Raw genomic sequence first — 16735 nt, forward strand, 5'->3', positions numbered from 1 at the left:
ATTTCCCGTCTGGGCTTGATAATGTACAGTAATTTACCTTTTACCTACCTTTATCTTATCGTCTGCACAACCACACAACGAATAGGACTGCCAACGAGCATCTAGTCAATATGTAGATATGTAGTCAATAGTCTGGAGTGATTGTGTTCAGAGAATATCACGAAAGCCAAAAATGTCCCCAAATTGCTCAACGAGCTTGCACTTTTTTTTTTTTTTTTTTTTTTACATTTCTCCAGGCCTACTCTCTTGATTCAGTCTCGTCATGGGTGCTCCAGTCTGGGGTAACGTGGTATCCAGTAGGTATGCTGCTGCTAACCCAGTTACATAATCATGGAACATTATCCGTTTATAAAGAAGAGTAGAGCGCATTATGTACTCACCGTCCGACCCTGGTGGGAAGAGAATAGGCTGCCCTCTAGTGGCAGACACGAGGAATGACGGCCTCGGCTTACTAAGGCATTTTTATCCGCACGACTAGACAGACACAGAATGACAGTATACGAATTGTGTTTTTTACTTTGTATACTTTAGCACTTCGATATAGTTATTTTTACTTTTTCAATGTTTCAACTGCTTTGGAAAAGCAAAATGTTGAATAATTCCCCTCCGTTCCAATAAAGCCGAAATTTGTTTGCGGTTTATTAATTATTAGCTAGTACTAGTAAAACTGTTATACTGAAGTCCAATTACAGTTCATTCACGTACGTTCAAATGAATCACCACACATGAACAACAGAAGGCGTCAGTTTGTTTTAAAGTCTTTATAAAAGATAGAATGATACAAAAGGTTGTATTGCATTCAGGACGTCGATTTGACGTTAGTTACTGAATAGAGCCAACTTTACAACAGAAGCATGTGAGAACTTGAACGAACCAGAGCAGAGACAGTGAAGTAGTGTCTCAAATGGAAAAATTACCGGATAGAATCGCATCTCGGTAGGGAATCAAACACGACGCTACGTGACCGAGCTGCGAGGTGGCGCTGGTGCCTCCTGCTGGCTGGTTTAGTTGAATGGTTGTATTATAATCAAAATGATTTAGAATAATTATTAATTATTAACAAGGCTGGGAGGGATCACCAGATCACTTTACTGATCTTGAGTCTCATGATGCATTGCTTTCTCCAGGTTTTTACTCGTAGCCTACCCTAAAACCACTTAATACCAAATCTAAGCATCTCTAACCTAATACCTAAAACAAGCATCGCTAACCTGATACCTAAAACAAGCATCTCTAACCTAATACCCACATTTCAGCCATTTGTATCCAAATACCTAATTCAACTTCTCTATTGCAACACCCAAACCTAAAATATAAACAACGAATGGCATATCTATCTACTTCCAAACCTTTTACCTAAACTCAATTTCTATAATGCCTACACACTTTCATATCTAATGCATTATGGGAGATAAGCACCTGAAAACTAAATTTAGTGGCGACCAATGTTGGCCATAAGGCACCAAATGTTTCCAGATAACTGAATTAAAAAGGCTACGACGAATTACATCATCTCAGCGCAAGATCTTCTCTAACAAACATCAGGTCCAGATGATCAATATATGGTCATGAGATCGACTTGTGAGATGTTTTATATGTTGTTTAAACCAGTAGGCTGGTATTATGAAGTGATTTAGTACACCAAATAAAGTTATCCCATCATTGCAATTAATTATTATTATTATTATTCAGATTGAAAAACAGGGGGCTAGCTCAATTGAGTTTATAATAAAATAAAAATATAATCATATACAGGTTCTCTCTTTTAAATAAGTCCCTATAATTCTGAATATATATATATAAATCTCAGGATGCGCTTTAGACAGCCGACAAACCCCTCAAACATGAATAGAAAAATAATAATCATACTAAAAACATACTTTTGAAACGTGACACATGTAAAACCATGAGGTGGTAAAGGTCATTAAATGGCTTTCTTCAACAACAACACATTCTCGAACACCAACGAGGCGCTGGACGAATGGATGGATGAATGAATGAATGGATGAATGCACTTTTGGTTTTGAACCAAAGCTGGCAGAAGAAGGTGGAGGATTAACCAGCTTCGAGATCCCCTCTTTTTCGCTCCCTCTCTCTCTCTACGTTGTTTTTTCTTCCGATGTCGGTCCTTGGCTGGTTCAGAGTCTACAAGGTTAAAGTGCAATAAATTATCTGTTTACCTTTCCAGAAAAGTTAGCTGACAGAGAAGTTAGCCAACCCTTGGGTCCCTCTAGCATATGGAAAACCATGTTGTGTGCCTTGCCTTGATTTCAACAAATATGGGAAAAAAAAATTAAAATGTACAAAGTGCCACTTAATTCCGTTTTCCCTCTCTCTTTCTGGGTCTTGGTCTATCCCCGGCTCAGTCTCTCGAGCCATCTCTCTCCCTATCTCTTTCAGCCGTACAAAACAGGTTGGATAGGGACCAGTTCAGAGCAGTAAGTGTCTGCTGGTGAAGCTTTTCAGCTCTAAACACACTGAGCAGGAAATCATGGGGAAATGAGGTGAGAATGCACGAGTTTGGTCTGAGCGTGGCTAGGAGACACAGGTCTTAGTCTGTCTGTCCTCCACATGTCCGTCCCTACAACTCTCAGACAGTCCATCCCCATGGCCCTCCCCCCTCTGTTTCCGGGACAGGTCGCTGGCGATGGCGAGAGCCCCGCCCTTCAGGAAGCGGACAAAGTTCTCCCCCACCAGGGGTCCCATGGCATAGAGGCCCGGCCCCTCCGCCCCGACCACCTGGTGGGTGAAGGGGTCCACCTCCAGCGGGTTCCGCCGGCAGCTGATTGGCTGGTCGGGGTCGAGGCTCAGTGACCGGCCGCCGTCGGGCAGGAAGCTGAGGTTGGGGTGTGAGCCAATGAGCACCAGTGCCATGGAGACCTGCAGCACGCTGCGCTGGCCCGAGTCCGACTCCAGCACGCACTTCCTGTCGGGACGGAAGGCGACCACGCGATGGCGGGGAAAGCTGAGGTACCCCGCGTAGGGGGAGGAGCCGGAAGGGCCAAGGGCCGTGCTGGGAGCCTGGGGGGTGGAGCTGTGCTGCTGCTGGCTCATCATCTGGTGAACCTGAGGAAAAGGACATCTCGTTAATATCTACACCTTACCCAGTGGCTTTGTAGGTCATTAAGGGTCTTGGTACCACCCAATACCAACCAAAATAAAACAAGGTTTCAGGTGACTTATGACGTGACTAGGCAGGCAAAACAGGGGAAATAGTGAAATGTATCCCGACGGCCCGGGTTTCAGGGTAACGTTGTTTGCTTGCCTTGTGGCATTCTGGGTAATATAGTTAGCTAACCCTGTGGTATTCTTGGTAATGTAGGTTGCCCACCATGTGGTATTCTGGGAAATGCATTATGTTTACCTTGTGGTATTCAGGGTAGAGTAGTTTTGGCAGCTGGTTGAAGATAAGCCCGGGGTCAGTGACAGAGCGTCTGAAGGCGTGATAGACAGGAGTGTTCAGGTGGTGGGCGGCCAATACTGCGTCAGCTGCAGTGAGCCCCGCCCCCACCACCAGGATCGGGTCACTGGATTGGCTGAGCTCCCCCCGGGAGATGGCGGCCTCCAGCTCCCAGAAGGAGTGGCAGACGTAGGGCAGCGTCTCGCCCTCCACCTCCAGCCGGGCTGGGATGTCGTGGGTCCCGGTTGCCAAGACGACGTTCTGGGCAGAGATGGAGAACGGCACGTCCTGCCGCAGGGTGTGGCCATCTAGGAGGGAGGCCAAAGTATTAGGACAATATCACACACACACACACACGCACACGCACACGCACACACACACACACACACACACACGCGCACACACGCGCACACACACACACACCTTCCAGCTCCTCCCCCTCACTCCGCTGCTGTCCCGTCACTCTCCAGCAAGGCTCCTCCCCCTCCCTTCCGGGCTGCCAGGTCAACGCGGTAACAGTGGTCCCGCAGGCGAAGCTCTGCCCCAGGGACATCTGGGTAACGTAGTGCTGGTAGTAGGACGCAATCTCTGCCGGGGTGGCCCGGTCGTTCCGCAAGTTCCTGAGGAGGACAGAATAAATTAAAGATCAATACAATACAATGGCTTCAGTTAGTTATAGTCCTATCATTTTTTACTTTTTATAACCCTATTGACTTATTATTCCTATTATCCATTATTATTCACTATTATTACAATTTCACTTTTTCACCCACTCAACTGCCCCTTAATACTTTGTTAAAATAATTCAAAATGTATGTAATACATTACTATACAACAGAATGGTATAGTAATGGTACTATGGAATACTTTATGTATTTAAACTTTTTAAAATGACTCCCACATACACACATGTGGGATGTCTCCCAGTGTTGCAGAATTGTTAGTGTACAAACCGTATAATATCAAAATCTATACACCGTCTCTACTCTCACAATATTTAAACCCCACAGACATATTATACATCAAATGATGAGCTCCACACAGTCATTAATCATCTCCATTTTCTTAACCATGGTGTTTATAATTACTTTGTGTAATTTACTATAGATAACTAAAAGGTATAATGTTTAAGATAACTAATATAATATATAAAAAATATATTATATTAGTTATAATTATATACAAAATAATTTGAAGCAGCCCACATAGCACCAGCTCATAACGTCTTGTAATACCACTTTGTATCACAAGAGGTACACATCACTGCAGAGTCCATTCTTCCCTCAGTCCAACATGAGTGGATGAGAGTAGCACTGCCAAGAGGACTATTCTGTTAATTGCGAAAAAGAAAATAAATGGTAGAAGTAAAAGCAAAACAAGGGGTAACCTTTGCATTGCTTTCCACCGCTTGAGACAACTCTTGGTCAGCAAAGGAATTAAATGCTGAACTTGCAAAGTTTATTGTAGAATCTAGACTGGTCAACAACTGCTAACATTGGCTACATAGCGATAGATTGTACAGATAAGACAATGTTACACACGTCTTTTTTAAGTTTCGCAGAAGGGGCCTCACTTCTCTTTACTTTTGAATGGACGGCTCTCTTCCCTTCTCCTTCAAGGCGTGTTTTTTTCCACACCTGGGGTGTATCCCCCAAAACACTGTAGAAACCACCTAGAACACCCCAGCAACCACCCAGAATGCCATAGCAATACCATAGCACCACAAGGCAGTAGTAGTAGCAACCATTGCTAATAATTTGTCGTGTGCTTTGGCTTGGCCAAAAGGTTTAAGGTTTAGTTAAGAGGCCCGGGTCAGTAAAGCACTTTTATAACAAATTGAAAGAAAGAAAAACAGACACAGATGGACAGGCGGAGAGACTGACAGATAGTGAGAAACTGACCTGCGTTTCTCTCTCAGCCATTCCTTCAGTTTGAGTCCAGGTAGCTCCATCCAGTTAGCCAGGCTAAGAGTGAGCATGGAGCCTTCCATAGCCTGAAACACACATTTAAAACACACAAATACAGTGACATTAAACACACAAAACACTCATAAAATAGGTACAATATGCCTTGCTTTTATTAATAATATTTGCTTATAATATCCAACATAGTTCATAACATTCATAACCTAAGCCACGCCCCCCAGTACCTACATGCCACGCCCCTCCTGGAGGCCCCCTCCCCAGCACCAAGTGGGGAGTAGCACGCTCCGGCTCGTATCGCCACGACAATGGAGATGCATGGTCCAACCCAAAGTCGCTGTCGGGGAGAAGCAGCGAATCGAAGAGCACAGCTACGGGATTGGTCGACCGACCCTCCAACCCCTCACACAGATACTCCAGGTCCTGGGGGAAATGACAAAGATGTACTGATGGTGTAGCAATACAAACATCAATGTATGTAACTTGTGTGTGTGTGTGTGTGTGTGTGTGTGTGCGTGTGCGTGTGCGTGTGCGTGTGCGTGTGTACCTGCTCCAGCAGAGATTTGTTTGTGTTCTCTCCAAGCTTGCTGCTCAGCAGAGGGTTAGGGTGCCATGCGTCTCTCTGCAGGTAGGGGGCGTAACCGGACAGCAGGTAGGACAGACAGATCCCGGATGGACCGTTACCTAGGCAACAATCACAGAGAGAGGGGAGGTGTCGTGATTGGTTCCTGCTACACTGCTTGTGGTTACTGGTTGCTAGGGAAGTCTTTGTGAAGTCTTTGTTGCTAAGGAGTTGCAACAAAATGGAAAGTTTCTACAAGTAAGAATTTTGGAAGTGCTGAGTCATGCTGTGGTTGCAGGATCAGAAGGGGATCGTCATGGTAATAACCAGCCCATTATACTCCCTGCTTGATTATCGGGTACTGTAGTACAAACGTCCTGCACTTTGACACTCTGAATATAATGTGTTTACACAACAAAATTAGCTCATTATGTATTTTGATTTGCAAGTATGTTTAATAAGAAGTACTTTAGCACTTTTACTCTAGTAGGGATTTCAGTACTATTCTCTGATGGTCTGTCTGTCTGTCTTTTCTGTGTGTGTGTGTGTGTGTGTGTGTGTGTGTGTGTGTGTGTGTGTGTGTGTGTGTGTGTGTGTGTGTGTCTGTGTCTGTCTGTCTCTCAATCTGTGTGTGTGTGTGTGTGTATACTCAAAATAAGTGAGTGTAATACAATATGAGGTGCAGGTAAAATAAAACCCAAGAACTGCATATGAGAGAGTGAATGGGTGAGTGAGTGTGAGTGAGATGTGGGTCAGTTGGAAGTGCCGAGTCATGCTGTGGTTGCAGGATCAGAAGAGGATCGTCATGGTAGTGACTAGTTTATTATACTCCCTGCTTGATTACCAAGCAAGCACTGTATTATTGTAGTATAAACACAAATGTGTTTACACTAGCAATATACAAACATGATCAAGATGTATTTTGACTTATTAATATGTTTATCAAGAAATATTTTAGCACATTTACTGAGTATAAAAGATAACAGTGATAATATAAATCAGCAACTGCCCCTAAACCACATAGCCAACTGTTCTTTAACACCACTTTAATCCCTGGATACTGTGTGTGGTGTGCGTGCTTACCAATGACAACCACAGAGAGAACCTCGCCAGGAGCCATGTCTTTATCACACAGAGCCATGTTGCCTGAAGGGGAGGATTGGTTTGATTTACTCACTTTATCTCTCTCCATCAACCTGAACCTCTCTCACACCCTCCTCATACCATCACACACACACACCCTCCTCATACCATCACACACACACACACACACACACACACGCACGCGCGCACACACACACACACACACACACACACACACACACACACACACACACATACTTGACGTTCTTCTGTACATATTTTTGCAGATAACATATCGCAGATCATGACAACAAACATAGTTGAAATATGCTATATAGTGTATACATATATAATATGCATATTATTATTAGTCTATGAGGATGATGATGATCAAATTTGGAAGTTTGGTCATGTATCCCCCGGGGGGCAATCAGAGGTAAAATTGGGTCGCAGATGTATCAACACGCATGCGCCACTACAGAATGATAAAACTATACTTTGCATTATAGTCTACTTCTAAGCATACGTACTCCCACACTTTTACATGCAATTGTATCTGCTTCAGACCTTGAGACGCCAAGGTTGTTATGCCTGACTATCAACAACGGAAGACGCTTTGTTTATTTATCTCGTCTAGAAGATTCTTCCACCGACAGTGGGTCAGTTCGGTGACACACTGACCCGAGAGCCACTGAAACCCTCGTTTACCTTAACCAGGGTCAGACTCGGGAGATTTAGGTAGACCGCACAGAGGCGGTGACTGCAACGCGCTGCCGCAACGGCATGTAGCAGAGAATCCGCTGCAGTATTCGCATACATTATGTCCTTATTATTTCAAACACATGTAGCTAATGACCACTACCACCAGACCGATCCGTGTGCCTATCAGACCCACCCTAATCTAAGACCATGTACGTCTGACTGTTGCAACCCCACCCCCCCGCCCACCCACCTGCCCACCCTCGCTTATCGCAACCGGCCAGCGGTGACTAGCGAGGCCAGGAACAATGCTAGTCCGCAGAACCGCGCGGAAAACCAGAACCTCCTTCCGGACTATATGCTACAAACCGGCTACACGCAGGAAGGACACCCGGGTCGGCCACACAATGAAAAACCACCACTTCAACGGTCGGGTGGAAGTCTACTCACCGTAGCGTAGACACAAGAGCCGCCGGGATCAGTGCCTCGGGTCGAATCCTTTTCAAGAGGGATGGATGGAAGATTTTGCCCTGCGATATTACCTCCTTCCTTTCTGTCGACCTGTTTTCTTGAACAAAGGGGGCTTCAGTCAAACATAACACCGGTAGTACAGACACCCCTTCCCGGTCGACATGTGGACCACCGCCGCTGCTTTCTCTCCGCTAGTACGCGTCTGTCAGGAGGTTTTATAATACCGACCCTGCTGGCCAATGGGAGACGTTCGGCACGGCACTGACGTCACGGGGCAGCGAAGCGTTTAGCAGTGCAGCGCGCAGCAGTAAGCCTATAACATATTTGTAGAATAATTATAGCCAAGTTCATCAATCACACAGAGCCTGTGTGATTGGTTGTTTGTGTGTGTTATATCTAACAATAAACATATTTTATTATATAACAATAAAATACATATATATATGAGCTCATGACACGTATAATATTTAGGATATAGATGTATTTGCATTTGACGCAATAATAATGGACAGTTGAATTATATGAAAGAGAGGATTTCAATTTTTCAGAATTTTCCAGAGAATTTTTGTATGAATCTGTTATTCTGTCCAGTGAAAATAGTTTATCATATATAACATTGGCAGTCATGGGTATGTTTCAGGTCAACTCTTCACAACTCAACTCCATTTAAGTGAAACAGCCCCAGCACTGACCCTGGGTCACATTATCCGTGACGTCACCCTGGAGCCTGTCTCTCAGTCAGCTGACCAGCTAAGACCCTGACACCCAAATTACATTACTTTGTTACATTAGCTTTCATCCCAAGACACTTCAATTGAATTCAGATTCTTTCGGCTGGGGGTCAAACACCCCAAACACCCTTATTGTTTCTGGGACAATATGATATTGGAGACAGATTGTTTCAATGACAACGTGCTGGGAGGACAGGAGGAGGAGATGGAGAGGCACAATTACAGTTTCACTGACTGAGCAACTGTTTAGACAACACATAACAACATGTTCACCAAATACTTTAGATTTCTAGATATCTAATATCCAGGACCTTAAACCTCAGTAGAACGATTATGGAGGACTTTTCCATTGACCAAAGTACTGCATTCCGAGGTGTGCTGATGTAATGGGGCATAACTAACGCCATTGGTCTAGGGAAACTAGTGAGCAGCCAATAGGAGCTTACAGGGGGGGAGCGGGGGGGAGGGGGGGGCAAGGCAGGACAAGCAGTCTTGTGGGTCTGTGAGCAGAAACGTGTCTGACGCAACACTGGAACCAGATTAGAACAGAATGCAGACATTAACTTCATATTTCTAATACTTATATTGTGTTTATAGATATGTTCTTGTGTCAATTATTGTTTTAGACAATGTGTGTTAACTAGTCTTTTGCACATGTGGGGACTACACAATGTGTGTTAACTAGTCTTTTGCACATGTGGGGACTACACAATGTGTGTTAACTAGTCTTTTGCACATGTGGGGACTACACAATGTATGTTAACTAGTATTTTGCACATGTGAGGACTAGACAATGTGAGTTAACTATTGTGTACATGTGAGGACTAGAAAAAGTGTGTTAACTTGTCCTGTGTATGTGTTGTTGTGGGAACTGTACACTGCATTGTGTGCCTCTGCTTTTGCTCATGTATTTGCATAGTTTGCATCACTTTGGTTATTATATGTACATCACATTGCATTTGTTTTATTTTGCATGATTTCATGATGCAGTAGCCTGTATGTATCCTGGTGTGTGTGTGTGTGTGTGTTTATGTGTGTGTCATGGTGTATTTAGGCTGGTGTGTCAGTTCTCTTCCAAATGTATATAATTCAGCGACATCTGGTGATGTTTATAATGGGGAGATGATATGTGGCACAAATGAACATATATGTGAAGCTCTTCAGATATTCTACCATACATGAATTAGAGGATGTAGAGGTAAATATGAAGCGGGCTGGGCGTCTATTCTGTGAGGTCTTTTCAGTACTTTTCAGAAGAGAGTCTGGACTTCTGCCTTTAGCAGACTATTTTAGCCCATATCTTGACAGACTGAAACTAAGAAAACGTAACACAGGGAGACATTGCTAGACCAGATTCTCTGAAAGTTGGAAAAAAAATCACAGGTAGACCAGTTGTTCCCTCCTGTCATGTCAGAGATGTCAGAGAGATCAGCCATCAGTCAGAAGCTGCATACCTGCCGCCACAGACCAGCTTCCCCTAGCCCACACCTAACAGTGCAATAACATGAATGTTTCTTTGTTGTTATAACATCTATTTTGTCGTAAACAGATGCTATATGGCTGCATCGACACACAGGCAGCCATACCGTGTGTAGCATTTGGTTTAAAGATCGAGCTCAACGGACCATTCTATGAAGAATCGTAATGAACCAAGAGTAATTACGGGTGTGGGGGGGGGGGGGGGGGGGGGGGGGGTTGGCAAGGCAGGACAAGCAGTCTTGTGGGTCTGTGAGCAGAAATGTGTCTGACGCAACACTGGAACCAGATTAGAACAGAATGCAGACTTTAACTTCATATTTCTAATACTTATATTGTGTTTATAGATATGTTCTTGTGTCAATTATTGTTTTAGACAATGTGTGTTAACTAGTCTTTTGCACATGTGAGGACTACACAATGTGTGTTAACTAGTCTTTTGCACATGTGGGGACTACACAATGTGTGTTAACTAGTCTTTTGCACATGTGGGGACTACACAATGTATGTTAACTAGTATTTTGCACATGTGAGGACTAGACAATGTGAGTTAACTATTGTGTACATGTGAGGACTAGAAAATGTGTGTTAACTTGTCCTGTGTATGTGTTGTTGTGGGAACTGTACACTGCATTGTGTGCCTCTGCTTTTGCTCATGTATTTGCATAGTTTGCATCATTTTGGTTATTATATGTACATCACATTGCATTTGTTTTATTTTGCATGATTTCATGATGCAGTAGCCTGTATGTATCCTGGTGTGTGTGTGTGTTTATGTGTGTGTCATGGTGTATTTAGGCTGGTGTGTCAGCACATTGTCTTCCAAATGTCTATAATTCAGCGACATCTGGTGATGTTTATAATGGGGAGATGATATGTGGCACAAATGAACATATATGTGAAGCTCTTCAGATATTCTACCATACATGAATTAGAGGATGTAGAGGTAAATATGAAGCGGGCTGGGCGTCTATTCCGTGAGGTATTTTCAGCACTTTTCAGGAGAGAGTCTGGACTTCTGCCTTTAGCAGACTATTTTAGCCCATATCTTGACAGACTGAAACTGAAGAAAACGTAACACAGGGAGACGTTGCTAGACCAGATTCTCTGAAAGTTGGAAAAAAAATCACAGGCAGACCAGTTGTTCCCTCCTGTCATGTCAGAGATGTCAGAGAGATCAGCCATCAGTCAGAAGCTGCATACCTGCCGCCACAGACCAGCTTCCCCTAGCCCACACCTAACAGTGCAATAACATGAATGTTTTTTTGCTGTTATAACATCTATTTCGTCGTAAACGGATACTATGGCTGCATCGACACACAGGCAGCCATACCGTGTGTAGCATGTGGTTTAAAGATTGAGCTCAACATTCTATGAAGAATCGTAATGAACCGAGAGTAAAACCAAGAGACAGCAGCATGCCTGTCACTATATAACCCGCCTTCTAGAACCACGGCAGCCTGCCATTGGTCCATCCTTTGGCCTGACAGTCTGAGAGCAGCCAGGGAGGACGAATCCCAGACCCTCCACAAGGAAAAGTCATTTCTGTGCGATTGGCTTGCCCTTGCCAGGCTAAATGTTAACCACGTGGGCGTCAACTGTGCCGTTACATATGTATATATGCACTACATATAGACTTAGGTGCGGCTTCTTGTGTAACCAGAGCAACGTAATCAGGACATATGGAGGATTCTAAAGGTCCTTTGTTCTGTTAATACATTGACTCCTCTTTCTGCTGACTCATGACAAGTCATGAGAGAGGCGAGACGGAGGAGTTGAAATGGCTGGTCCCTTTGTGTGTGTGTATGTGTGTTGGGACATCTAACAGATGGATCAAAGCCTCAATGTGTTAAAACAACACATTGCATTCCTAGAGAGAGAAAAAGAGAGAGAGAGGAGAGAGAGAGAGAGAGAGAGAGATGGAGGCAGAGACAACATATGGAATACATTTAGACATTCAGACCGTTCAAACATCATTAAATTCTGATGTTCATATTATCGGTGACCAGTAGTCACCATTATTCCATACCCTTTGAATGATTCATCACATGGAAAACGTTGATGTTTTTAACGTGTGCTTCACATGCGTTATGATGCAGTTAAAACATTGTTGGTGAACTCTCTAACCTCCAGCCGGTTTCCAGCCCCCTTAGCCCGCCTGCTTATAGGGAGTATGGTTGCTATATATGGGATTGAGCATGTTACATAAGTAGGATGATGTAATCCCAGCAGTTCTTAAACATATGGAGCATATAGAACCGGTGTATGGCTAGGTGTGGAAGAACACATATTTAAATTGCATGCACAAACAAATAGATAAACACTCACATGCACCTGCACACACAAACACACGCACAAACACACACTGGTGCAGAGTGTTTAACAAGGGAACCAACGCAACAAGAACAAGAAAGGGGATATGGATGAGATAGTTAAATAACAAAGCAATGTGAGATGAGTTAAACAAAGATAGCCCATAGGTAATTAGAGTGAAGGTAAACTAAGGTGTGGTTTGAGTAAATATTTTCCAGATTGTTATGTATTCAGTTCCATAGCTGAAGACATAAAACACTGCGTTCTGTAGGTCTCAGGCCGTAGGGTTTGGGTGGTAGCGCTCATGTCGTACTCAGGTCATTGGTGTCAGGTGGTAGAGCTCATGTTGTAGTTCTCAGGTCTCAGGTCTTAGGTTTCAGGTTGTAGGTCTCAGGTTGTAAGTCTAAGGTGATAGGTCTCAGGTTGTAAGGCTAAGGTGAAAGGTCTTGTGTTGTAGGTCTTAGATTGTCGGTGGTTGTATTTCTCAGGTCTTAGGTCCAATGTCATAGGACTTAGGTTGTACGTCTTAGGTCTCAGGTCAAAGGTGTTATTTCTCAGGTCAAAGGTCTAAAGCTGTAGGGTCAAAGGTGTTCAGAGGTAGGTCTGCGGACATACTGTAGGTATGACCAGTATTCAGGGGCTAGCCCATGGAGTGATTTAAAACCTAATAAAATCATCTTATAATATGTTCTAAAATTGACAGGTAACCATTGATGGAACTAAGGAACAGGTGAGATGTGGGATCTCCTTCTGATCCAGCAGACCAGCAGGCTGCATGAATGAAGGAATAAATGGAATGTTGACTGAATGGATGGATGGACGGATGCAGGAACACACACACACCCTCTTTAGCTCTCATGTCGTAGGTCTTCTTAGGTGGTAGCAGTGGCGATCTTAGCCCTTTGGGGGCTCCAGGCAAAGGTGAACAGGATTGTTTATGGTCAGGGGGAATGTTGGATTGCAGGCGAACAGGATTGTTGACGGTCAGGGGGAATGTTGGATTGCAGGCGAACAGGATTGTTGATGGTCAGGGGGAATGTTGGATTGCAGGCGAACAGGATTGTTGACGGGGGGAGGGGGGGGTGGCGTAGCGAAATTGCCTGATTGCTTCGCGCATTAGCAGGGAGACCGTCAATGTGTGAGTAATTGGACATCCCGACGCTGCTATTATGACGGGATTTTTATAAAAACAATAGATATGGGGAAAAAATATAAAGAGGGCATTTTGGGGGCCCCAAAAAGCCTCTATGGGGCCTTCTATGGGGCCTTCTATGGGGCTTGGGGCTCCAAGCAAGTGCCTAGTTTGCCTAACAGTACGGCCCGCCCCTGGGTGGTAGAGCTCTATCGTGGGACTCATGTCATCGGTCTCAGGTTGTAGAACTCAGGTTGTAGTTTTCAGGTCTCATAAAATGTTCTTATAATATGTTCTAAAAAAGGTATCCAGTGATGGAACTAAGGAACAGGTGAGATGTGGGATCTCCTTCTGATCCAGCAGACAAGCTGCATGAATGAAGGAATAAATGGAATGATGACTGAATGGATGGATGATTATATTGGCATAGAAGTTACTGATACACAGAGTACGGTTCTCCAATACTTCTACTCTAGGAAAAGTAGGAATGCACGATCTGTGGCTGGTTAGGTTTTAACCACCTTTGTATTTAACTAATTAAACTGTAGTAAATGGTTTATACTACCATAACTACTATTACTAAATAGCTATAAAAAAGATATAATAATTGGTATAATACTAGTTATCATTATTGTTATTAACTGGTAACTGACTATTTGCGATTCTAGTTATAATAAATATTGATGGTACCTATCAATAACTACCGATCTGTGTTGAGAACAAAAGGTTTAGCTGTCTGAATCCTTGTGTCAATATTTCCCGAGCCAATTGGTTTAGCTAAGCTGACCTCTGTTTATGTTTCCTCTGTGCAGACATCTGGGCAGCTGATGGATTCTGTAGGGGAAACTGGTCCTTATGCCAAGCAGAGGAGGAGGTTAGATGAGTTGATGAGTACGACACATTATCTTACAGTCTTATTAGAAAGAGGTCTGGGCGTCACACTGTTGGGACCAATCATATTAATTATTTGTGGAGTAAATAGGTGCAGATTGTTTAGTTGAATATGGAATGATGGAGAATCCCCATCAGGAACAAGAGTGATTATTGCAAGAAACAGACGAGGGAAATCTGAACTTTAGAACTTTAAGGAATGAAGGAAATGGGCTGCTGACAATAAACACCCAAATAAACTAGGTCAAATAGAGAAAGAGAGAGCAAGAGAGAGGGAGCATGATGCTATAATCCTTGTTTACACATTAACATAAATGTGATGTAAGGGATGGGATGTCAGGTGGGTCTGACATACCTCTTCCCGCTGAATAATAAAACTCTTAATGAGGTTAAAAAGCCAGTGAGTGTGGAGTATTCATATTTAATATCATCACAATCATGTCAGATAGACAACATTGCTTCCTCTAAGACATCTACAGGAAGCAGGAAGTGAGCAGGTCCAAGTATTCAATTCTTCAGTGGAAAGGTTTACTGACACACACACACACACACACACACACACACACACACACACACACACACACACACACACACACACACACACACACACACACACACACACACACACACACACACACACAGAGACACGTTAGTAGGACATTAGGTGAACTGTTACCTGGATACGGCTGGTCATGTAACGATGGCCTGATGGCCTGAGAAGCAATAAAAAGAAGACGAGAAATTCCAGTTATTTTACTTTTTTTTATTATTATATTACTATCGGAATTTGAACTTTTACAGCACTACCTCTGTGTCGTACTGAATATTACTAGAGCATAGTAATATTCTGCAGACTACTACTAGTCTGCAGGTAGTAATACTATCCATTTGGTTGAAAATTGGATGAGAACTGGATGGATCCAGTTCCTCTGAGATGGATCTTCCACACGCTGATCTTGGGTCTGTCTCTCCATCTGTTTGTCTGCGTGTGTGTGCGTGCAAGTGTGCATGCATCTGTGTGTGTGGTATGTAGAGCAACTGTAACAGTGTCACTCTTACAGTTACTCAATTGGCAACCCTACCTGGTGGATAATAATGAAAAAATATTTTCACAGGGTAATCATTGCCAAGATTTATGTAGTTTTCCGGCTTGGAACACCTGAGTTACTTATCTTGTCTGACATGTGATAGTGACTGTTGTGTAAGACATGGGTGCAGGTCCCGTGCAGGTTCAAGGGGCGGGGGGGGGGGGGGGGGGGGGGGGGGTGTAATTGGCGTGTAATACCTGTATTCCTGTTTTCAGAGAATAAATACTGCTGCTATTGTTGCTGTGTGGCTCTGTAAAATAGAAAAATATGCATAGTGATGGCCTTAAAGTGATTCATTAATATATATTTAAGCTACTATTAATGGATGTGTGTCTGTTACTGTAGGTCATTTGATAGACGTTGGTGATATGATTAATGTCCCGTCCAGAAAATAATAGGTTGTAATGGGATCTGCGCCCTTGGTGTAAAAGCACACATTCTGGCAGCTCTTCCAAATGGAATAATAAGGAACAAGGAACAAGGAACAACAAGTCAGTCAGCTCAGTGGTTGGTTTAAGCTCAACTGTTTTCTTATCATAGATCCGGCAACCCAGTCTCACACCAAAATGTAGTATAGCTACGCTGGTCCACAGCAGAAACGTGGTAGTTTCACAATAACTGCAGCAGCATACCTGAAGCATACCTACCACGTTCCTGCATAGTAAACACTGAAAAATACTTTTGGGCAATTAAAGGACAATTCCGGTATTTAGCACATTGAACCCCCTTTCTGAGTTGTCTAGGTTGTCTTGTTATCAATGGGATTTACAAAATGTGATAAATGTGCAATAAAACACGACAGAAACTGTATTTCGCTACGATACTTGATTTGGAACGACCACCACTAACCACTCGTGAGTGGCACATTTCTGAAAACAAAGGTTTAGGGTTGTTTTAAGGACAGGTTTGTGAATGTCCGTCGCCAGCCATTCTGAAGCAGGTAGGGGCGATTCTAAATGAGCCAAAT

General features: G+C 43.5%; 1 protein-coding gene across 1 annotated transcript; it reads right to left on the minus strand.

Moving 5' to 3' along the window:
• Positions 1-760: 760 nt before the first annotated feature.
• Positions 761-8342, minus strand: osgn1 (oxidative stress induced growth inhibitor 1). The gene is made up of 8 exons (XM_084464513.1): positions 8117-8342; positions 6968-7030; positions 5870-6006; positions 5554-5745; positions 5302-5393; positions 3824-4020; positions 3365-3708; positions 761-3066 (listed from the first exon to the last, which is right to left on the minus strand). Exons 2-8 carry the CDS (start codon positions 7023-7025, stop codon positions 2536-2538), a joined length of 1551 nt encoding a protein of 516 aa, XP_084320639.1. The 5' UTR covers positions 7026-7030; positions 8117-8342; the 3' UTR covers positions 761-2535.
• Between the last annotated feature and the right edge of the window lie 8393 nt (positions 8343-16735).

This window comes from Micromesistius poutassou (genome assembly GCF_964030765.1).
Source record: "Micromesistius poutassou genome assembly, chromosome: 2".
NCBI classification, from domain to species: Eukaryota; Metazoa; Chordata; class Actinopteri; order Gadiformes; family Gadidae; genus Micromesistius; species Micromesistius poutassou.